Source organism: Tursiops truncatus, chromosome 4 (genome assembly GCF_011762595.2).
Source record: "Tursiops truncatus isolate mTurTru1 chromosome 4, mTurTru1.mat.Y, whole genome shotgun sequence".
Lineage (NCBI taxonomy): Eukaryota > Metazoa > Chordata > Mammalia > Artiodactyla > Delphinidae > Tursiops > Tursiops truncatus.
The window spans coordinates 121,412,736-121,438,643 of NC_047037.1; the positions used below are offsets into that span (position 1 = coordinate 121,412,736).

Consider the following 25,908-nt stretch of genomic DNA (forward strand, 5'->3'; position numbering starts at 1 on the left):
GATTTCAATTTTCTTAAATTTACCACAGATTGATTTGTCACCCAAGATATAATCTATCCTGGAGAATGTTCCATGAGCACTTGAGAAGAAAGTGTATTGTTGTTTTTGGATGGAATGTTCTATAAATATAAATTAAGTCCATTTGTCTAATGTGTCATTTAAAGTTTGTGTTTTCTTGTTTATTTTCATTTTGGATGATCTGTCCATTGGTGAAAGTGTGGTGTTAAAGTCCCCTAGTATGATTTCCCCTTTTATGGCTGTTAGCATTTGCCTTATGTATTGAGGTGCTCCTATGTTGGGTGCATAAATATTTACAATTGTTATATCTTCTTCTTGGATTGATCCCTTGATCATTATGTAGTGTTCTTCTTTGTCTCTTGTAACAGTCTTTATTTTAAAGTCTATTTTGTCTGATATGAGAATTGCTACTCCAGCTTTCTTTTGATTTCCATTTACATGGAATATCTTTTTCCGTCCTCTCATTTTCAGTCTGTATGTGTCCCTAGGTCTGAAGTGAGTCTCTTGTAGACAGCATATGTACAGGTCTTGTTTTTGTATCCATTCTGCCCCTCTCTTTCTTTTGGTTGGAGTGTTTAATCCATTTACATTTAAGGTAATTATCAATATGTATGTTCCTATTAAAATAAAATAAAAAAGAAGAGAGCAACCAAACCAATAAACAAATCCACCAGTAATAACAAGCTCTAAAAACTAAACTAAGATATACATAAAAATCAGAAACAAATCAGTCACAGACAGCAAACTCCAAGTCTACCATTGCTCCCAAAGTCCACCGCCTCAATTTTGGGACTATTCATTGTCTATTCAGGTATTCCACAGATTCAGGGTACAGCAAGTTGATTGTGGGATTTAATCTACTGCTCCTGAGGCTGCAAGGAGAAATTTCCATTTCTCTTCTTTGCACAGCTACTGGTGTTCAGCTTTGGCTTTGGTCCTGCCTCTGCATGTAGGCTGCCCTCAGGCATCTGTTGTCCACCCAGACAGGAGGGGGTAAAGCAGTGGCTGATTAGGGGGCTCTGGCTCACTCAGGCCAGGGGTAGGGAGGGGTACTGAATGCGGCATGAGCCAATGTGGTAGAGGCCAGTGTGGCATTGCAACAGCCTGAGGCATGCTGTGTGTTCTCCTGGGGAAGTTGTCCCTGGATCACAGGACCCTGGCAGGGGTGAGCTGCACAGGCTCCCAGGGGTGGGGGTGTATGGATAGTGACCAGTGCTTGCACACAGGATTCTTGGTGGCAGTGGCAGCAGCCTTAGCGTTACATGCCCATCTCTGTGGTCTGGGCTGATAGCCGTGGCTTATGTCCATCTCTGAAGCTCCTTCAGATGGTGCTCTGCCTTCTGTGGGCAGACAGGGAAGGAACCCCCTCTCCTCGTGCACCCCAAAACCATGGTCTCTTGACTCTTAGGCAGGTCCAGACTTTTTCCTGGACTGCCTGCAGGCTATATGTGGCACACTCACCCCCTCAGGCTGTCTTCACATAGGCAACCCCTGTCCTCTCCCTGGGATCTGACCTCTGAAGCCTGAGCCTCAGCTCCCAGCACCCACCCACCCCAGCGGCTGAGCAGACAAGCCTCTCAGGCTGGTGAGTGCTGGTCAGCTCTGATCCTCTGTCTAGGAATCTCTCTGCTTTGCCCTCTGCACCCCTGTTGCTACATTCTCCTCCATGGCTCCAAAGCTTCCCCACCACCACCCCCTGTCTCCACCAGTTAAGGGGCTTCCTAGTGTGTGGAAACGTTTCCTCCTTCACAGCTCCGTCTCAGAGGTGCAGGTCCTGTCCCTATTCTTTTGTCTCTGTTTTTTCTTTTTTCTTTTGCCCTACTTGGGGGAGTTTCTTGCCTTTTGGGAAGTTGCAGGTCTTCTGCCAGCATTCAGTAGGTGTTCTGTAGGAGTTGTTCCACATGTAGATGTATTTCTGGGGAGGAAGGTGATCTCCACGTCTTACTCCTCTGCCATACTGAAGGTCCCCCCCGATCAGTTTTTTAAATGATCTTTTGTTTAGCATATTTTTTTAAAAATGTCAATTCAAAAACTCTTTATTGACTTCTCATTCTGCATTTGAAATATCTAGGCTTTGTGAGGATTGGAGATAATATGTATGATATGTATGATGTATGTTCTGCTCATAAGATTCTTACAATAAAATCTTCTCACAGTGAAGCATTCAAATACAAAAATAGGGGACATATCAATAACAGAAAAAAATATTTATAAATATTATTAAGAGGTTAAATAACTAAAATGAGGCTTAGAGTTTTTATAGCCATGGTACAGAGAGGAGTATTTAATCACAAAAACTTAACTTATGCTCCCTGCCAAAAAAAAACAAAAAAGCTTATAACATAAAAAAGAATGTTGTTCGTATAGACATTTGGAGAAATTAGCATATTTGTGAGTGAAAAATAATATTCTGATTACTTTTAATCATCAAGAGATTTCATGGGTATTTTATAAAAACCTATTGTTTTAGACTATAGAAGAAAATTTTTGGTAATTATATAGCTCTCATATTTTCCATACTAAGTGGATCTTAAAAAAATCAATTGAACTCCCCTTAGATGAATAATTTCTATGTGATAATAAATATTATATTTTAAATTTAAAAAGTATGATTAGTTTATGAAAATAATTTTGATGGAACTTTTCTGTTTTCAAATCAAGGTTTTTACAAAGAGAGTATATTTCAAGAAGAAGCCATTTAATTTCAAGGAACAACAAGTACTTCTGTGTAAAATCTTGCATCAGTTAAAACTCAATTATTAAATGACCATATTGTTTTTATACATAGTTTATACTCATGTTGAAAAAGAACATAAAGAGAAATATAGTAAAGAAATAATTATGAAGATTCAGAAATGATGAGCTGTGATTTTAAGATAGTGTCATCAATACATTGAATAAAAGCCCCACGCAAATAGCACATAATCATGTGGTTAATTTTTCTTTCTCCTGTTCATCAATGTATATATTCATATGAATTTTTTATTATAAAAATATATCCACAAATGTTATTTATATTATAATATATATTTATACAAGTTCTATATTATGATCCATAAAAGTCTCCAAGGTACTTTTAAAAAGGTGAGATCATATTCTTTTGCAACTAATGGAATCTTGAAACATAGTGTAATTTGTACAAAAATAAAAATTTATATTTTCAAAAATAAATGAAAATACAATTGAACTGAGATGATTATTTACATAAACCTCTTAAGAAAACTTAAAGACACTTTTCATTAATAATGAAACTATCCCTGAATTCATTCTTATGTATGTAAAGAATAACTGGAGTCAAAGTACTAAAAAATTCTACATTAGGGATAAAAAAGTAAAAAATTACTTTTTTTTTTTTCAAGCCTATTGCAAACTTCTGCAGAAAGGAGTCAGAATTCTCTCCCTCAAAAAGAAAGCTTTTTTTGTCTTGTTTTAATTGTTTAGAGAACAAAAGCTGAATCTCAGGTGAGAAACTTCAGGGATTTCATTATGTTTTCAGATTTATCTAAGGAGATTAACAAGAAGTGTAATTTCGAATGATCAGTTCTATCCTAGCCAAGCTTTGTATTTTCCCATAGCTATCTGACATGTTTCACAGTTCTTGACAACCTGAACAGTTCCATTTTGGGTGGATGATACAACAGTTCTACATCAAGGGAGTCCTTATCTCCCTACATTGATTGACAGGAAAAATGCATGGAGACATCTGGGGTTTAGGAGAGTTAAGAAAACATGGCTAAATTTAATCTCACTTTAGACCTTTGCTCAGCATAATTAGTTTGTAAATATGTAATTTATTTTGCTCCAAGGGTTGTAAATATTCTGTAGCCTCTGCTTCTCTTGACAGCCAAAGGGAGGAATTTATAATTCATTATCTGAACAAACTAAACTTATTGTGTTCAACTTCTTTTAATAAAGTTTGATTCCCTTCTTAAAGAGAGAATACAACTTCAGATTTTTCTCTCTAGTAATATCATTTCCATACTTGTAAAAATAATATTTAAAAAGTTCCTATTTCCCTTTCATTTGCCAGTTAAAATGTCATTGTTTTTATGCATTTCGGTATTTTGCTGTACTTTTTACATTTATAGCCAGGTGACAAAATGGCCATTTATGAAACTCAATTATATTTAAATCAAGCAGAAACATTATATTAGTGAGGGAAATTAGCTTTTTTATAGAACCTGTCCCTGTTGCCATGTCAAAGAAAAATTCATGATTGTTTATAATTTTCAGAATTGCAGTATGGTTTCCAAATCATGCTGACTGAATATAACTATGAAAGACCTTAATGTATGCCGTTTGTCCTTAAAGAACTTTTAATGGTTTGTAATCTAGAACTACTTTCACCTAATTTTTGAGTTTGAATTTCTAATAAATTGTAGAGAAAGAACCCATTCCCACACCTTAGTTTGTGGTTCTGTTGTTCTATTGTATGGACACACTTGGGGAAAGAACATCTTTCATTAACTAACTTCATAATTTGAGGTGCTCTATTATAGAGTACACAGCATTTGAATTTCAAGTGGTGGTTTGCTTTCAAGCCCTACCTTGTGTATTCAGAAACCCTATGTTTGGTAATATGCCAGTAAATTATGGATGATTTCATGTATACATCCTCTCATTAAAGAAAGACAAGCCAAATTACAGACGTAGGCTTTGCCTCCCCTGAATCTTTTCTTTTCCCTCTCTTTAAATTAGTCCCAATTTATGGAGTTGTTTCTATTTCACACAGTAATCTTTATGTTCACACAATGTTAATAAGCCTCATAACAAGGGTTATTGTACCAAAACCTTTAGAGTCAGAACTCAAAAACAGACTGATTTCTTGTATATCATTTTGTAAAACTCGCATTAATAGGCTTATTTCCAAACCTCTCCCCTATAATTTGGAAGGTCCTCTATAAGGCCTCCCTCATCCACTTTACATTTAAGTGTTTTAGCCCAATGTTGTAATAACAGCTCCATCATCATTTTGCCCTCTTTTCTCCTCTCCTTGGCAAACTGCCTTGCTGTGAAACTCAGTCAGTAAAGAGGAGAGTCTTGACACAGAACAGAAAAATAAGAGGAAACACGGGGAAAATCAGCTCTGACTTGATCAGAACGCAATTAAAGAAATAGATTTCCCCTTGGCAGAGGTAGAGGGACACCCAAAACTCACAATCCCTATGAAATGTTAGAGAAAGAGGAATGCTGGCAACCCAAGCCAGAAAGAGGTTTGTCTAGAATCACTCAGATAATTCAAGTAAAATATGGAGTTGCTTTGCTTTGTGTTGTGTGTGTATGTGTTGTTTTAATTGTTTAATCCAAGTAATTTCCTCAATTTTCCCTGATTTGATCTGCTCTGATACTTTGATAGCTCTATTGTTATGCATTTTTAACCTAAAAAAATGAACAGTCTGATCTCTACACTTCTGATGAAATGAAGAATTTTATTTACAATTAAAATTGTGTGCTTTAAATTCTGTTGCTTTTCTTGTTTGATTACATAAAGACAATTGAATCTAAGCATTACTAGTTCCACACAGCTGAGTTACAGTCTATCTCATAATATTAAAATGATGGTAACAGCTGCATCTTTACATCATAGAATATGGAGAGGCATGTCACATACCAAAGTTATCTGTAGCAGTAAAAGCATCTATGGCAAACTCATATATTCTTGTAGAGACTCTCTGTATAGATTATCTGTGTAAATGTTAAGATTTATAAATATCACTAAGACTATTTTGCCTGTAAACATAAAATATTTTTCCATTAAACAGAAAGTTAAGGATGAATAAATTTTAGATGATCCATTATTCTGTATTATTTCACAGTCTATAGATAATATCCCCACTTGCATAAATAATTGATATACAGGGGTGATTATTTCATGAATCACAATTTTTTATCTATACCTTCTTTAAACTTATTTTTATACTTTGTTTCTATTACATTTAATAAAAGTGTCTTTTTAGAAGTTGAGAGACCACCTCAGTCCTAAGACCTGGTTGAATCTCAGTCAGTGGTGGAATCTGGCCCAGAGCCACACGACTTCTTTCATGAGTCTAAAGTCTGCATCACTAAATGTCTTATTACAAAGGTTATTGCAGTCTGGTTACTTCCTGCTGGAGTCTCTCATATGTCCATGCGACATCAAGTCATTCTTCATTAGGGTAAAGAAGAGGATAATCAGATACAAACTACTCCATGACAGTATTGATTGTCCAACGGCCCAAGCATTTTTGTTACAAGCCCTGAAGAATAAACACACTTTTATAAGGCATTAATTTCTGCAGCTCTAGCTCACTTTGGCTTTAAATTTGCTATATTTATTAACTGATTAAATGATAAAATATGATGAATTTTTAACTCTTGAATTCCTTCGTATGCTGACCTTGAGTGGAAACTTTCTCTCATAAGGTCAATAGGATTCCAACTTCTTAGCATTTTAGCTGCCTAACTCTTAGTTTGATTCCCTCTCCCTTTCCATAATCTTCATGACCAGTGTCATCTGTCCACTAACGGTCTCTCCATTGTAGTCGTCTTCTTTTTCTTGGGCTGATATTATGTATTTCACTGACTCCAGGACAACTGGGTTTGGATTTCCTGAAAAAGCTCCCAGGTTGTTAGCTTGTCAGAACTAATTGAATTCAAGTCTTAATTTTCTGATTTACCTTGCAGCTTCTAATCAGTTGTATTTCCCTGCCAATCCAGTTTTCCCCAGTTGGCCTCCTTAGCTTTGACACCATGTGTTTTCATCTGAGGCTTGACAAGGCCATGCACTCTCAAAAGCAAGTTCAGTTTTCTTACAAGGTAGAGAAACTGAGAAATGCAAACATAAATTTCACTAATTGGAAATGTATCCTTTCTTATGATTTTGAAACATCTGTACTGGATTAAATAAGGTCTGGTTGATATCTGAACCGTATTTTGGCCATTAATATTTATCTGGTATACATGATAATATTAGGGAAAAGAAGGGAGCACAAGGAAGTATCAAAACAAATTCATTAAGTATATTCATTCAACATAAAATGAAAAATGTTATTTAGTGAATATATATTAATTATCAGAAACATGTTAATAAATTCTATTGGAATTTTATTGACTGTGTATCATCTTCAGTCATTGTTCATGTTAATCAATAGTCCTACAAATGTGATCCTGGTTACTTATGGTTTAATCTTTTATTTTATGATTGATTATGTCTTCTATTATGAATTGATCATCTGACTTTAAGTTATTTTGTAAGCCAGACATAACTTCCTTTTGATTGTTCATCAAGGCATTGCCATTTCCACTAGTTAATTTTTGCCCTTTTTAGCAAAAACAGTAAGGATAGAAGCAACTATGGAATTTTTTTAGCTCCACCATAGGAATTTGTAAAGATGCAAAATTTTGAAATCTGCAATTGTATTTAAAACTTTCTCGCAAATTAAAGGGGCTGACACTCCCAAGAGATGTTTATAATAAACTTTTATATCCCTGTACTTTTTCAGATTCTTTCTTCTCCTTTGTGTCATGTTGAATCCAGGCTTGGTATGGTATATAATTGAGAAGAAATTCAGAAAGAAAATACAAGAGATGACAAGCTCCAAGCTAGTGTTAAAAATAATTTGATTTGATTTGAGATTATTGAACAAATGATCCACTATTATAGTAGTCAACTTAGTGACACATCTTTGATGTGACTCAAACACCTTATACTGGAGGCCAGACTTCTAGATATTGAATTCTATATCTCCATTAACTTCTGTAGAAATCATCTGTTTTGAGTAGGCAAAGTATTTGAGAATGCATTCTGTAAAGATGCTTTATTTAAATCCTTTTTCAAAAATTGAATATTAAAAAGATGAAAGAAAATATTTTACTTTCTACTTTGTGAGTTGTAAGTATCACAAAAGGAGCTACTAATTTTCATCTTTGAAAGTTACTGCATGTGGGTAGAAAGCTGAAATAGAGATGAAGAAGAGGATTGTTCACAAATCATTCTCTTCTTCTGTGTATTTCTTATTTTTTTCAGGTATTTCATGGAAAGATTTACAGTGATATTGTTCACTCAGCTTTGTAATAGTTTGATTTGTTTTACTTATTAAAATGCATTAATCATAGGCCTATTTTTTTTTCTTTTAGCAATTGTTGTTTTGAGCAACCTGGAACCAAATACAACTTATGAAATCAGAGTTGCAGCTGTAAATGGAAAAGGACAAGGAGACTACAGTAAAATAGAAATTTTCCAAACATTACCAGTTCGTAAGTAATCTTCTCTGTTTTGCTCTTTGTTGCTATGCTCTTCACTTGCAAATTTAAGTGGAATTTTAAAATGCAGGGAGACATTTCAACACTTTGAGGAAGTGAATTATGTCCTTGTTGAAGTGGTTTCTGGAGATGGTGTCATCTCAGATTTATAAAAAGTAACATTGTGCTGGAGCAAAGGAAAAAGAAAAGTGCACTGCAATATATACAGTAAAATTGCTCTCAGGAAATTGTCCAGTCAGGAAGGTGTCCTACTTATTCAGTCTGATTAATTAAATTGTAGTGCTCAGACTATATTCTGTGAGAGAGTAGAAAAGTATCTATGTAACATGTATAATGTTCTAGTCTTTTGCTGAAGCATGACCATTGCCTTTATTCCATGAATTACATAGACCCTAAGTGTGAGAAAAAGGTACTAGTAAATTAATCCATTGCAGTGGTGACTGCAGAAGAATAACTATTGCAGCCTCCTTCTTGTTACTATCCTCTTTTGGAGTGAAGTCAACTGCATTTACATGAAGTTAGACAGACTTAAAACAGTATAGATTTCCTTTATGTTGAATAAATTGTTTAAAAATGTGAGAAAACTTGAGTGTGACTAAACAAACACCATTATATAATCTATACATAACCCTGTCTATCATATACTTATATTAGGGCAGGCAAATTGACAGCAATAATTATCTTATCCTAATTTGTGACCAGTACTTTTCTGTTGGTTATCGTAAAATGTCAGATGTGTTCTCTTGTCTCCGTTCCTGATGCCAGTGTCTTTTTCAGTTCCTCTTTATTATTATCACCAGGATGACTGCAAGTACATCTTGACTTATAATCCTACTTTCAGACTAAAATGATTCTAGAACAACTTTGCCTTATTTAAATAGAGACCTATCCCTTCTCTGCTTGTAGTCCTCAGCAGCACCACCCTTCATAGTTTTTCTCATATTCTCTTATTGAATTATTTTAAGGCATTATTATACTGTTTTGTGGAGTAGTTTTAATTCATTTATGGAAAATATATTATGTTGCATGTAAATCATGTCATAATACCTTCACACTAATTTAATTAACTTTAATGAACAATCACTGTATAATTTCTCCATTTACCTTACTTCTATATGGTTGTACTATATACACAAGGCTATTTTACTATTTACTTGCATGCCAGCACTCTCAATTGTCATATTTCTTTAATGATTTGCCTTTTCTCAAATAAAATACTCACTTGCTTAAGTTTATCAACACTGTATTGGAAATAAAGGTAATCTGCTGAGAAAAACCCCAGATTCTCTAGTTTGGGAGGCATGCCATCCTCTTCACTATATTCTGTTTAGTTTGTCTGTCTTGGCATTCCTCTGAGTAGGCCAGGTACTACAGTTTTCTGGAACCTTGCAAATTAGATCATGTCCACTAAAAGTTTCTTAGTGTTACCTTATCATATCCATATCCATATCCATAGGGAATTGGAGGAAACAGAGGCAAAGGATGCCAGTGCGTGCCAAGGACATCACATACGTGACACAGGACAGAGAATTCCCATTCCAAGTTGCCAAGCAGTGATGGCACCCTTCATATAGAAAATTCTTCCACTTCAGTAGATCCCTGTTCATATTAAGAATATTACAAATATCTTTATTATAAGACCATCTCCATATGAATAATAACACTAAAAGGAAGTATTTTCATGAAACTAGAATTAAAAAAAAAAGAAAAAAGACAGATTTGAAACCCGCCTATGGATTGGATACTACAAAATTTCTTTATTAAAATCTGCATCTAGCTAAAATCTGTTTATTAAAGCAGGTAACTAATTGCTAAGCTATTGTAGTTCCTGGTAGGTATATATTTTATATAGTTTGATGACAATATGTTTATATTCATAAATATTTACAAAATGTTTACAAACTACTTAATTAGAAAAAAGATAGTAGACTATTAATATAAGAAATAAAATTGTACACTTGTGTAATGTAATGAGTTCTATTCTCAGAGCATTTGCAATATAAACATTATGTTTAGTTCTGAGTTTTCACAATTTTGGCATGATACTTCCAGATTTATGAATGTTTCTATTTCTTGGATGGGTAAAAAGAGGATAGAGTTTATATCACAATAAAGGGCAAATAGAAAGTGATAAACCCAGGATAACATCATACATTTTGATTACATGACAGTGTTTTTTTAATTAAAATTCAGTTGCTCTACATATATGAGGTCTGTGCAAATATCAAGAATATTGTATTACATATGTAGGTGAACCAAGTCCTCCGTCGATACATGGACAGCCAAGCAGTGGGAAGAGCTTTAAACTCAGTATCACCAAACAAGATGATGGAGGGGCCCCTATTTTGGAATACATCGTGAAATATAGAAGTGTAAGTACCCTGTTTATTATCACTTTGCATAGTGTTTTCAAGTTGCATTAAATTTGCATTGAATTCATAGATATATCAGAAGTGAATGCATATTAGGTAACAACAATGACAAAGTGTTTTCATAGGAATTCAAATGCTAATTTTCCATTGCTGAAATTCATCATTATATGTTGTAGAATGTTTGCTTGTTTGTTTGTTTTTTGTAAAATCTAAGCATAGATAATCAAAATAATGCTATGGTTTTCATCTTGTGATTTCTAAACTTAGCAACATTTCAGCAATGAGATATCACTTTCCCTGTTTTCTGACAAGGTTAGCAGGATATTTCACCTTCCACTATGCTTGATTTTGGTAACTTCAAGCTAAGCTATCTTCTCAACTTTAGTTACTGTAGGTAGGATGAACAAATCACATCTCAAATTTACTTTATTATTCATTTTCATGAATTATTAAATTATTATTAAATCAAAATACATTTATTATTTAATATGGATTTTACAAAATAAATCACCTTAATCAACATTTTAAAAAGAATGGCCACATTTAACTTGAGAAAGAGGGAATAGATTTCTTCAAGTTTAATTAGCACTAATATGGGATTTTGGACAGCTCAAAGCTGCCTTGGGACTTGTCTTCTATGCAGGGGATGAAGGATGTCCTCTAGTTGCCTAGTGATGAAGAAAGTCACCTGATAGATTTTGCCTTCATCTGAAAATGACTTCAAAGTCCACTAGAAGTGATTTCTGTTAACAACTTTGCCATAAGAACCATTGAGTATTTGTGTCTACTATGGAATATGTTAAAAGTGAAAGACAATTTTAATTAAACTTTGTAAAGTTTATTTACTAATGATTATGATTATCTCCATAATACTGTGTCAATTCTATTTATTTTTTTTTCCTTTTCCATCCTTTCAAAATTCACTTTAATACATTTAATAAATTCCCTTAAATTTGTTTCCATGACAAAATTATGTGCAGCTATCATTTTTAATTCACATACATCTTTTTGTATTCCAACACCTACTCATTTCTTGCAATTTTTGAAATGTAACACCAAATTTTAAAATTTTTCTGGCTTCCAGTTTGCATGATTACTTTTTTGTGTTTGTTTGTTTTATAGTGTCAATGTAATGGTGGCCTCACAAAACAGATTGAAAAATATTCCTTATTTTTTTTCTCCACATCAGGCAAACCTTGGAAATTTAGGGATCATTTTATTTTTAATTTATTTTTTTTACCTTCTGTTTTACTAATGTTTATGATTAGGCGCATAATGTCTCAATTTCATGTTTATATTTACTGAACACTTATTAATACTTTCCAAGTTTATTACATTTTAGAAAATAGTGTAATTGCTCCTTAATAGTACATAGATGAATTTTAACTATTTTCCCACAAATCCACAATTTTCTAAATTATAATGTTGTTGCTTTTAAATTCAAACATCTAAATATTTTCATTTTTTAAAATAATTTTTATTGGAGTATGGTTGCTTTACAATGTTGTGTTAGCCTTTACTGCACAATAAAATGAATCAGCCATACACATACAGATATCCCCTCCCTTTTGGACTTCTCTTCCATTTAGGTTACCACAGTGCATTAGGTAGAGTTCCCTGTGCTGTACAGTATGTTTCCATCAGTTGTCTATTTTATACGTAGTATCCAAACATCTCAATTCTGAGGGATAGTAAAAAGGAGTCTAATTTTGAGTAGCACATGTCAACAATTAATTTTAGACACCAGTTCAGTCTTTTACATTTCCAACTGATATCCCCTTCCCAGGACCCCTCTTTGTTGCAGGTTTCAATCTGGGGATGATGAACAGCTGTGTGTGTTTTATGGCTAATCTGCTATGGAGGCTTCATGCCTCCTTTCCAAAACAACTCTGAAAGGATCACTCATCTCTCTATGAATCTGATGGTGTTTCAGTAGTCAAGCCAGGTTTCTTGGCCATTCTTATTTGACCATCTGGAAACTCTTTGGAAGGCAAAGAGTCTCTCTGCAAGGGTCACACACTTAAATCAAATTAGTGTGAATTAAACTGGGAGAAAACAACTTGAATGCAGATTGTGGCCTATAGTTGCACCCAGAAAAATGTATGGTACTAAATCCAGATGAATGGTAAGAATTTGTAGGTAACCTCAATAAAATCCCATGGTGAACCCTGAGATTCAATGACCAGTTGTAAAAATATGCTTAATATACTCTCTATATGTATAATTTCTACCTAAAACTAAAAGCTGTGCTTGTCTTGGCCTTTTGAAGAGTTGATATTGGAAATAACACAAATGTTATATTGAGTTTAACCAGAATCACTCATTTCAATTGATGATGGCAAATATTTATTCTTTCAAATTGTATCTTTTCTTCATCTATTAGTGAGTTTTATTAATACAGCCTGCATATGTAGGAATGCTGTGACTTTGTTCAGCTATACAGTCAGGTGTCCAAATTGTTTTTCCTGATGTTCTTTCATCCTTAGCATGTTGGCTTTTGTCTTCATACAGATTATCTTGTGTTCCTAAGATGTTGCCCTCACATCTACCTTTAGAACGTGAAGAGAGCAAAAAGAACAAAAGGAGCAATAGGCTGTTTAAGCTTAATTTGTCTGTTTTTCCAGCAATACCATACACATTTTTCAAAAACTCCACCAAGCAGAATGAGAATTATGTCTCATTAGATAGAATATGTGTCATGACCACCACTAAAATAAAGGTGTTATAGTTGGGAGTTGGGTCAGCTAAACAATGGAGTCTTCAACATACCGTTAAAGTAATTACCTTTATCATTATAAAGGCTGTCTTAGTCTGCTAGGGCTGCCATAACAAAATGCCACAGACCAAGTGGCTTTAACAACACAAATGTGTTTTCTCACAGTTCTGGAGTCTGGAAGACCAAGATCAAAGTTTCATCAGGTTTAGTTTTTCCCAAGGCCTCTCTCCTTGGCTTGTGGATGGCTACCTTCTTGCTGTGTCCTCACATGGCCTTTTGTCTGTGCACACACATCTCTGGTATTTCTTCCTCGTCTTATGAAAATACAAGTCCTGTTGGATTAGGGCTCCATCCTAAGGACCTCATGTAACCATAATTACCTCTTTAAAGGCTACATCTCCTAATAGAATCACATTGGAGATTAGAACTTTAACATATGAATTTGTGAGGGTGTACACAATTTAGTCCATAACAGTGCACCTGTCATGAATCCTATGTATCTAAAAAGGCACATTATTGGCACTTTGGGTGGCATAACAGTGGTCCATCCAGAACCACCCATTACAGTATGTTTAGCTTCTCCCACCGCCACTCACTCCATTGCAAATAGTGGTCCCAGTCATTGTTGAAACGAAAATGTTCACTGGAGTATCACTACATCTGTTTAGAGCCAATTAGATTCATGAAATGGAAATAGACATTCAAGGGGAAATATATGTATATATTTGAAAACATAAATTGCTGTTTAAAATGCTGACCAAGTTTACTTTGGTTTCCTTAATGTGTATTAGAATTAGTCTTCTATGAGAAGTTAAGTGTGAAACATACAAGGACACAGATAGTAAAGTGTTACAGATAAGTAAAGTGTTAACTATAAGATTAGAAAATTTTGAGTGATTCAAATTTAGATAGGTCATCAATATATTTTACCTTTACATGTAGCTAATGTGACTCCGCCTCAGATTAAAACTTGAAAAAGAAAAAGTTTTGTTTTCAATAAATCTCTAGCTTCCATTATTTTGCCTTTCTTCCCCCCACCCTGCCCCCAACCAGCCTAATGTTAGCAATGCCCTGCTTTTGCCTATTTACTCAATATCTGTGTTTACTCTACCAATAAAAGAAAGTTTTAGTTTCTCCCCAATTCCATCTTATTTCTGTCTTGCCAACCCTCTCCTCTTAATTTCCAAGAGCCAGCTTTATCTAACTACAAAAATTACTAGTGAATCTCATTTTAAATATCGTAATGAAAATGATGGGTTGCATAATTCAAACATAGCTATAATTGATGGATAATCAATTACTGGGTTACTGCTCTAAAGCTTATTAGCATTTTAGCAGGGAACACTGTTTTATTAGTAGAACTTTGGGCTTCTACGGTAAGATTTGTAAAAGTAATTCCTCATATCCTTTGTATTTCAAGGAAGGTATTGCTAACTCTTGGAAGAAAAAAAAAGAAAAAAATATATAATCATACATAAAGTGATTTTTTTTTCCCATTTTTTAATGGACAAACTGAACCTTACAGAATTGGGGTGACTTGGTCACCTGTGGGGATGGGGAACAAAACATGAGACTTTATAGCAGAAACGCTTTTGCAGCAGTAAGGGCTGAATTGAAATTTGCCTGTGGAGATTGTATTGACTCCTCATTCACTGTCCCATCTTAATCGTCTAGGACCTGTGCCTCCAAATACAACCATTCTGATCCAGTTCATCTTTACTATATCATTTAGTGGTATGCCTTGTACTCCAATACACTAAAATCATCTCCATATTCCTATGTTTTTCTTTCTCTCCCTTTATCACCTCCTCCATCCTGCAAATATCATGCTCTGCAGACCCAATTTGCAAATTCCAAGATTCAGTATAAAGTTATATTTATGTGGTCAAACAACAGCCCATCTTGGGGAGGAATAATTTTCTCCACATTTTCTTTCTAAACAGGTTACTTCTTCACATTAAAAACTTTCATGTTCAAGATTCAGTTGCTAAATGTTTATAGCTGCATTTACCTTGATATTTGTAATTGAAATAATAACTATTTCAAAAATAACTTATTACTGTTCTTTGTATGATTCCGAGCTACTTCATCTATTAGTTCTTCAAACTGCATGAATTCCACAGTGGAGTAAAGTGCAGCTGAACAACTTAAAATTTTATTTAGCTATATGCAATGCATTTTTTAGTTGGATAACCTCTATGGAAATAAAATAGGTACATTTGGAAAGTAAGGAACACTCTTATGAGTTTTAGTTGATTGCTTCTTTGACCCTACCTTTCAACTCCCCTGTGCACAGGACTATACATTTTATAAGCTAGGAAACAAAATTGAGATAATATATTCCTTATGTGAGTGTTGATTTATAGCAGACATTGAATCTGAATATTTAAACCTGCATTCCACTGGAAAAGGAAGACTAATCATATTGTAATATAGAGAATGTTTAACTTCCTATAGATTATGAATCAGGAAACACATTATTCTGTTATCTTGTAGTAGATAGAGCACACAACTTTGTTCAGTGGCCTATTAAGAAGACAGAATCTATTAGAACAGAACTAGAGTAATAAAAGCAGAATTAGATGCCTCCATGGACCCATTGTGAAAATTAACATCTCTAATAAGTCAAGATTAAACAATGTATTTGGAGAATAAAGATAAACATTAATCTCATAACATGTATAGAAAAAATTAAAGGAGTTATTCTATGTACAGAATATTTTTACTTACTTCATATTGTAATGTCAAAAGAACTCTGTATAATTTAATAAATAGTTTTGTACATGCTTCCATTAGTTTTTCACTGTTTTCTCTCAAATTTGATGATAGGTATCGGATCATAACTATCACTTAGTGTTGGTACATTAAATAAATTTCCTCAGCTAAGTCGGGTTAAATAAAATTAGTGACCTAACATCAATTTTGAGGAATATACTATAGGGACTAGAAACACTGCTCTAGCATGTGTTTCTAGGTCATAATTGACCTTCTTAAGCCTGACTCAAAGTCTGGAAAGTTGTATCTCAATGGCCATAGAAAAAGAAAAGTATATTTTGAAAAGGGTATTAAAATAATAAGTAGAATTGAGGTTTTGTTGTTGAGGGAACTTATTTTCTAATAAATTATTAATAGTTTATTAATAACTTTTTTCTCATTTAATTATGTCTAGGTGTGTATATTGACATTTCTTTAAAGCCATCAGTTTAAGTTTTGAAATATTTTCCAACATTGAATAGGTATGGACATTAAAGGGTACTAAACATTTTGGTATTTTTTTCTTTGCTGTTAGTGAAAATGATGATTTTTATTCATCCTTGTATTGTTAGCATCAAATAGACTAATTGTTATCTGAATGAATAAATGCATCGATGACAATAAATGAGTTAGTCTACGTTGTACAATTATAAATGATCCTGTATCTAGATTAATAAATACAAGAATTAATAAATGCAAGGGAAAACACTTGCACTGTGTGAATTTTCATGGGATGTGAGAACACAGAAGGTGATGAATAGGAAAAATTAGATCTTATTTTTCCCTAAAGAAGTACCTCGGTGATGGAGAGTAGGAATCGATAAAATAGGGTCCAGTTTACAAAATTTTACCAAGCTTCAGGACCTGGAACAAAGGCAGTTTGAATCAACTATAATAACGTTAAAAAAGAGATTAGAATTTGAAACTCTCCTAAAATCTCCAAACCTTGCATTTTTCCCAATCACAGCAGAGTGTGTGTGTGTGTGTGTGTGTGTGTGTGTATGAGTGTGTGTGTGTAAATTATCCAGATTGCTAAATCACCTCTCATATTCAGAGTAGCAAACAGAGCTTTAGAGAATTCTGGGGCCTTCTGTAAGGTCATACAAGTAGTGAATAGCTGAACCAGGCTACTGGAAGTCCAGGCAGCTTGCATGGGAACACACAATCTTAAATTGTAACACAGTGCAATCACAGGAACTTTAAAATTAATCAGGTTAATACAAGCTCACCTCCTCTCTTGTCCTCTCTTTTTATAATTATTCAGTTTTTACTTAAGATGATGTTGACCATATATATCCTGAGACTTTGAAAAGAAAGTTAGTAGATATTTTCTTATTATGAATAAAAGCAGTCAAGGAGTCTACATATAAGCAGACCAAAACCCTCTCCATCTCTCCTCCACTCTTCTCTCTATACAGCTGATAGCAACTATTTCCCTATATGCTGATATTATGATTTTAGAATAACTTTTAAGGAGTCCCCTTAATGGTCATATGGCCCTGCTATCTATGTTTTGACAAAAAGGATTGCTTAAAAGAAACTACATCAAAGCAAAATGACCATATTTTTTGCAGTAGCTGCCCTTCAACATTTAACTGGCTTATTAATAATAGCCATATTCAGCAAATCATCTCATTAAATTACCTAGGGGAACTTTTTGCAACTTGATTATCTTAAATTGTTCCCTCAGCACTTAAGTTCTGTAAATTAGGTACTCTACAAATGCATAAATGAGATTTTGATGCCTAGGAAAGTATTTGGTAACACCCACTTATTTTTTTCCCCTATTCCCTAGGAATAGCAATTAAGGGATTAAAAAGCCTCCTTGTCTAATGGTGAATGGAAAATGAAATTGATTCAAATTGGGGAAATTATTAGAACTCCTTTTGGTTCCTTATGCCATCAGTCCAACTATCTAAAATGATGGAGGGACTTTTAATTTATCAGGCTAAGAGCTTCAACAATTGAAAGTTAAGTGACTGGATATTCACAAGAGACTATCTGCATGCCTTGGGCTTGTCAGGAAGTTTCACTTCAAATGCTCAATTCTCAGAAATAGTATTTTTGGAGAATAACCTAAAGGACGTGAAGTCTCTTTGTCCCTCTGAATAATAAATTGTATCCTAGGGTAACCCAGATATCAGCTGTTGGCTTATTTCTGGCTCTTTCATGCACATCTCCACTCAGATCCAAAGCAAAACTCAACTCTGGATTTCCACGCAAATATTCACTTTCACCAAGCACTTGATAATAAATTAGAACTTATACTTAATTATTGAGGTAAGGGGACATCCACAGGGGCAACTCTTTACTTCTTTGTGTAACTTTGTCCTTATCTGATCATTCAGTCTTCCTACTCCTTATCTCCTCCTTTCTGTATATGTGTCTATATACAATTTACAATATATCAATGATTTATATATGTATTTTACTCTTTATATGTATGTTTGTGTATATATGTCATATATCATATATGATCTAAAATTACTTTTCAGTGGAGATTTTTTTTTTTTTTTTTTGCGGTACACGGGCCTCTCACTGTTGTGGCCTCTCCCGTTGCGGAGCACAGGCTCCGGACGCGCAGGCTCAGCGGCCATGGCTCACGGGCCCAGCCACTCCACGGCATGTGGGATCTTCCCGGACCGGGGTACGAACCCCTGTCCCCTGCATCGGCAGGCAGACTCTCAACCACTGCATCACCAGGGAAGCCCTTCAGTGGAGATTTTTGTAAGCTTTTTATTTCTTTTGGTCAATGCCTTTGAAGTGCTTTTATATGTACTTAAAACAATACACATACAGTGTCTGTTTTTACATCTCCCAGTGATTGTGCATCTTTCTGAGGTTTTCAGTCATTTTGCCTATTTTTTTGGATCTAAACTTCTGTGAAGGAATCACATCTTCATTCACTAGGTGAGGATGAATGAAAAGAAAAATGGTACTGGAGTTTCTTATTTGCAGCAAAGTTGGCATTACTTCCCCAGAGAAAACCTTCCTGATTCCTGGACTCTATTAGTTCTCCCTATTATATGCTCCCAAAACACCCTCTTGTTTTTCAAAGAACTCATGTCTTCCTTCTGTGTTGGTTTGTAAACTCCAAAATAAGGATTTGTACATGTTTTATTCACTGTTGTGTTCATAGTTCTAGAACAATCTCACTATCCACTAAAGACTGAATAATTGATGAATGAACTGATGAAGAAAGCGGATGTTGGGACAATCCTGGCTAATGACACAGCTATTCTAAGCAATTCAAAAACACACCTAGATTCCTTTCTTAACTTTACTAGTCATTTAATGACTTAGACAAGTTACAAGGTTTCTGGTCCAAACTGTTGTTTTCCAATGGCTTTTCAGTACACTTCATAACACTGGACACCAGCCCAGTCTAATAAATTAGTCAGTTTATAAGTTTCAGAAAGCAAGGGAATTTACCTCTTGTTTATATGATAATTTTAAGTGCTTGTCCGAAACACTTGGAGGAGGGTAGTATCTCCAGTTTTAGATGAAGCAACAAAAGAGGCCAGCCGAATTCCTCTGTAATAAAAGTTCTATGGAACCAATTAAGTCGGAAAAGAGAATCACAGTATGGTACCAGAACTGTAATGTGGTCTTATATCCTTTTGAAGGATACTTAATATTTGTAGTACCATCAATTTAATGCAATCATGAATTTAACTTCCACAATTTGATTTTAGATAACAAATCCTCATTTTTCACTATAAATGTGGAAAACATTATTATTCTTTCTAGTCAAATAAACATTGTAAAATATTGGCTCAACATAACGTAATATTGAGCTGAGCTCTGAGGTTAAAAAAAGATTGACTAATCGATCTATTGATCTGTCTATATATCTATATGTCTATCACTATTTCCAGGTTACAATTTATTTATAATTACACCTCTGGGAAATTGAGGTTTTCAATGGCAGTGATGGATTATTGGATTATTAGATATGTGATTTCAGAGAAAATATCATTTCATTTCTGTATAGTTATTATGGAAATAGTTTCTTTTTAATAATAGCTGTCATTTGTTAAGTGGTTATGATTCTTAATGCCTTGGAATATACAATTTACTCAGTTTTCCTCTTTGCTTCCTGATGAAAGCTAACAGAGGCAGCTGCTATCCTCATTTCTGTAATAGAGATGAGGGACACAGGCAGAGGTTACCATTTAAACTTTAAGTGGTTAAAATATGGCTCAGCTGAATGTTCACATTGCTTAGGATAGTTTAATCCATAAAATTATTTCAATTATTTGTAACTGTAGTCATAGTATTTTTTTTAAAGGGGTTATTCAAATAGCATGTTGTCCAAAACATTTATTTTAGAAAAAGAATCTGGATTTAAGTGTAGAATGTTCAGGATAGGGTAACATATTTTATTTTCTTATGTTAATAACTTGTTTAACAGGTAATATTTTTTCTTGTATGTTGCTTCATTATAAGTCCAAAACATCATAGTAATAAAAAATGATAATGGAAATTTAAATCTATTTTAAAAATCCAGACTTTGTTTGTAAGACACTTTACTACCCACTGCCTGCCCTGCCCCAAACATTAAACAATAGTCTCTGGAAATTATTTTAATGGGTATGTTAAGCTTTTTCTATATATAATATTTTGTTTTCCCTGTTCACATGATTATTAATAATCAACAAAGTGGCTAAACAGCAAACTGATATATGTGAAATTTTAAAAAATCTTTATGGAGGTGAATTATCATTTGAATCATCAAGGATTCATTATGAATTATCACTCTTCAGCTAATTTAAAAACAATTACATTTTTTATGGAAAAATCTTATAAATAACTTCATCTATCTACAACTTCATTTATCCCAGTGGATGAGAAAATAGCCTTTTTTCGATTTAATAAACCCACTTGCTCCATTTCAAGATAAATTATTTTTTTTAAAGATCACAACTTTAGTGTATGGGTATTTACAAAATATATTTGTATTGCCTTTACAGAAAGATAAAGAAGACCAGTGGCTAGAGAAAAAAGTGCAGGGAAATAAAGACCACATTATTTTAGAGCATCTACAGTGGACAATGGGGTATGAAGTTCAAATTACAGCTGCCAATAGATTGGGATATTCAGAACCAACAGTCTATGAGTTCAGCATGCCACCAAAACCCAACATTATTAAAGGTAAGAAAACTATATGCTTTCTTAGGCTGAAAATAAATATGACAGTATCTTTTATAACCCCTCTGGATTTTTTTCTTAATATTGAAAACATAATTTTATAAAGGAAGTATAAATTCTAGGTTCTAATCATGATTATTTACATGTCTTAATAAAGATTTCTCAGTTGCTCTTGCCATAAAAGATTGGTTCATTTGTAAATGCACTTTGACAACTTTAGTGGTTGAAGTGGTAGAGAGAGAATGAGCAGAGGGGGAGGATGGAGGATAAGAGAAACTGTTGAAAATCAACATGAAAAATATTCGTTGAGCCCAGAAAAAACTTTTGCAAATGAGAAAACTTCTCTGCCAAACACATGGGGCCTGGGCCTCCGCTTCTGGGAAAATGAGCCCCTTCATGCCTGACTAAGCAAGTTGAGTTTGGAAAGATAAAATTTCTCACACAATGAGGCAGTAACAACCACAGATACACCTGCAGAAAGAACTATGAATAGAGTTTCAAAGAAGCTCAAAAAGTTGCAGGACACTCATTATTGGTGGTCACAGCGCACTGGTGGCTACCTTTATTAGGGAATAGTGCTTACATTATTTTATGTTAGTGATATTGTCAAAGTCTACAGGAGGGATATTAAATTTTTTTCAGATACAGGCTATAGAGGTGAAGATGCAAGAATTTGTCCTGATTCATAGTCAATTAACTCTGTTAATGAGTTGTCATATTGGTCATATTTTAACATTCATCATTCCTTTACATATTTAAAATTTTTAAATTTAAAATTTATACATACATGTATATATACACATATTCTCTCTATATAGATAGAGACATCAGAGCTGCATATTCATAAACATGATTTATTTAAGTCATATTATAATAGAGTATCAGTATTACGTAATATTTTTGAGACTGGAAAAAAATTTGTCAGTTCAGTCATGCTATTTAATCCTCTTGTAATTTCAAATTAATATTAATTTCATTAGTAAGACTTTGTTATACATCATCTTTTAATTGAAAGCAGCTTTATACAATTAATCTTTCTATAAAAAAGTAATTGCTATTGGTTTTATGGTTTAAAAGTAATTTATATCATGGCTTTGTATTGCTAGTATTAATTAGTAAGTTCTTCCAATTATAATTTGAAATTAGGAAGTTGGAAGTATCTAGAAATAATATGGATAGCTGGGTATCATATTGTACTGGCACTTTTTATAATTTACAAAGTACTTCTGCACTTATTGTCTCATTTTATTCTTGAATCTGAGTTGAGCAACAAAGAGTTATCCTCATTTCACAGATACAGTTTTGAGAGGCTAAAGTATTTGTTCAAGGTCAGAGCTATTTTAAATCGTATGACAAATCCCATGTCCTTACAAGATGATACACCTAATAAAAAGAACGGTTGAATGAACTATTAAGTTCATTGTTTCTGTGAGTTTTAAACATCAATAAATGCTTCTACAATTATAACGCATTATGTTTGTAGTAATTATCCTCTCTGCATATATCAGGAACATGGTATAAATATGATTTTTAATCTGAGTCAGAATCTTCAAAGGAGGATTGCAAGAGCAAACTTCATCCTCGTACATCTTTTTTTTTTTAAAATAGATCTTTATTGGAGTATAATTGCTTCACAATGTTATGTTAGTTTCTGTTGTACACCAGAGTGAATCAACCATATGCATACATATATCCCCATATCCCCTCTCTCTTGAGCCTCCCTCCCACCCTCCCTATCCCACCCCTCTAGGTCGTCGCAGAGCACCGCGCTGATCTCCCCGTGCTATGCTGCTGAAGAGACATGTACCACAATGTTCATTATAGCACTATTTACAACATCCTCCTACATCTTTAATTTAGTTCATACACTTGGAGGGAATAATTATTTTTATCAAGATAAAAATGAATATTTTTTGAAATGGAAAGCAATATTTTAGTTATATTTTATAGATAAAATGCAAACTGTAAAAAAAATAGATTTCAGGCATGTTACTTTACATTATACTCCCAGAGTCCCTGTTATGCTGTTTTTATAAGAAACTGTTGTTAATAAAACCAATAGTAAGTATAAACTGAAAGATAAATAAATAAAGATAGACTATATATGAAGAATATATATATATATATATGCACAAAAATAACTAAAGTATGCTATGATGCACTTACTATAAAAATATTTTGTTTCAGTTTTGGAAAGTTAGTTTGTGGACAGTGCTTAGAAGGAAAATGGTTTATAGTTTCAACTTTGCTCTTGTCATTTAACTTCTCTTGGATTTCCTAATCCCTAAGCTAGTTTCTTCTGGTTCTGCAATATTAAGATTCATTCATTCATTCATTTCAGTTATTCACTGGGGTCTTGCTTTGTGGAAAGTACTGTGATGAGTGCAAAGGAATTATCTGTGAAAAGTACAGAACTGGTTCTTGCACTGAAAGACTATACAATCTAGTAGGGAAGATAGACATTAATCAAGAGTTAGAATATCCACAAAGTAATTACAACTAAGAGATATGCTGGTGCAGTGTGCTGCCATGAGAGCCTTTGGCAAGTATACCTAACTTATAGGGGTAGGTGAGGCTTGAGAAAGGATTCCCTTGGAAAGTGACCTTCTGAAAGAAACTTGTAAGGAAGAAGACTTCCAGGGAAAGTGTCTTATATGGAAGAAGTCTCTGAAAGAAGAAGGAATTTGATTTGCTTTAAGAACCAGGAAAACGATGGCTGGGAGAGAACCTGGAGGTGTGTGAACAAAACTAAGGATACCGAGAGATCTGTGACCCAACCAATCCAGGGTCTTCTAAATACCATGTAAATAATTTTAAAACAGATCCTGAAAGTCATAAGAAATCATTTGAAGCAGGGAAATTATATGAATCGATAGACATTACAGACAGATTAATCTTGCTCATCGGGATAGAAGCAAGAGATGGATGAACACGAATGCTTGAAAAATGTGATAACAGTAGAAAAAGAAAGCAATGAATAAATTCCAGACACATTGTAGATGTAGATTAACCTGCCTGTGTAACAGAATGGATTCAGTAGATATTGATGACTTTCTCACGGTAAAGAATCTTATAAACAGAGCAGGATTTGGAGAGTAAGGGTCAAACATAAATTGATTTGGTATTTGTTAGGTTTGAAATGTCAAATAGATGTTAAATATGTGTGTATGGAGATGAGAAGACAGCCAGGGCTTGGAAATATACATTATGACATTTTCAGACTTAACAGATAATTGATATTTAAAGCCTGGATGGGGATAAAACCACACAGTGAATAATGTCTAAGCTCTATGAGAAATAGTTGATGTCTGTGATACTCATAGATGTTTCCCAGTACCCAATACCAGTACTTAGAAGGGTGACTGGCACAGCATTAATGTTCAAGGGGTGCTTCTTTAGTTACTGAAGAATAGAGTGTTAAGAACCATGTCCTGTATAACCATGTTATACAGGACAAGGAAACCCCTCCCTTCCCCAATGAGACTAGAGTTCCTGGAAAAACACAAGACTGTAGTATCTTGTAAGTTAAAAGACAGTCATATTTCCAGAAGAAATGTATCAATCACATTTGCCCCTTCAGACGCTGCTGAGTGGTCAACAACTCAACTGAAAGAGATGTGAAATGTGCTTATTACATACAGCTCTGCTGAAGTGCTTGGGAGAGAAATTAGGTAGGAATGAGCTGAGGATTGTATGGGAGGTTAGCAGGTTTAGAGTCCATGTTAATTTATGCTTTCAAGAAGCTCTGTATGAAAGTGAGCAGAGGGGGAAAAATAGTCAGTGTTAGAAGGACTTTTATGATGAAAAAGGCTAGCACGTGTTTCACAGCTGATGAAACAGATCAAGCAGTCAAGGAAAAGTCAGACATACAGATGTACAGACAAAGCTATCTGAGAAGGTAGGAGACAGAATTCATCCCCTCTAAACTGTACAGATGACACAAAACCAGAGCATCTTACTGGAAAAAGGAAAGATAAAATATTTATTTTATCTATAAAAATGTCACAGAATAATGTCTAATTTACTGTGACTGAATCCAGAGACTGCTAAGGTCTCATGGAAAGCCAGATCAAAGACGTGCCCTTTTAGTTCAAGAATTGTTTGATTTAGCTCTGGGAAGATTCTTGGGACAATTTTAGAAGCTGTGATAGTTGACAGTGAATTTGGGAGCCTTTAAACCCACAAAATACTATAGAGTTAAAATTATGTATCGGCAAAATAATCTTCATATGCCTTCATTATAATTACTCTTATAGTTATACAATTTCTTATTCCATTTTAAAATACACATTATAAATTCAAACATATTTTAAATTAGTTATGTATAATAAACTAGCAACTCTTAAGCCTTATTTAATTTGGAGAATATATGGAGTTTACAAGTTAATTTCATTTTAATTTATGTTTTAAATAGCATGCATTGTAAACTGTCCAAATAAAGTTTATGGACTTTGAATTTAAAAACCCATTACTTATGTGCATTCAGATATATTTAACTCTTTGAGTAAAGCAGCTAGCTAAATCTAGGGTACACTTATTTGTTGGACTGAGGGACTATTTTTTAACAATAGGCTTACCTTACATTTATATGTCATATATTCTATTAATAATAATGGCTTTTCTATGTACGTATCTTAGTGGATACCGCATTTCTCC

General features: G+C 33.8%; 1 protein-coding gene across 1 annotated transcript in view; it reads left to right on the plus strand.

Moving 5' to 3' along the window:
• Positions 1–25,908, plus strand: part of NCAM2 (neural cell adhesion molecule 2) — a 215,734-nt gene that overhangs the window by 156,229 nt on the left and 33,597 nt on the right. Inside the window, exons 13-15 of the mRNA XM_073804651.1 lie at positions 8,134–8,253; positions 10,510–10,631; positions 21,075–21,255. Coding sequence (XP_073660752.1) covers positions 8,134–8,253; positions 10,510–10,631; positions 21,075–21,255 — 423 coding nt within the window. The remainder of the gene's footprint in view (positions 1–8,133; positions 8,254–10,509; positions 10,632–21,074; positions 21,256–25,908) is intronic.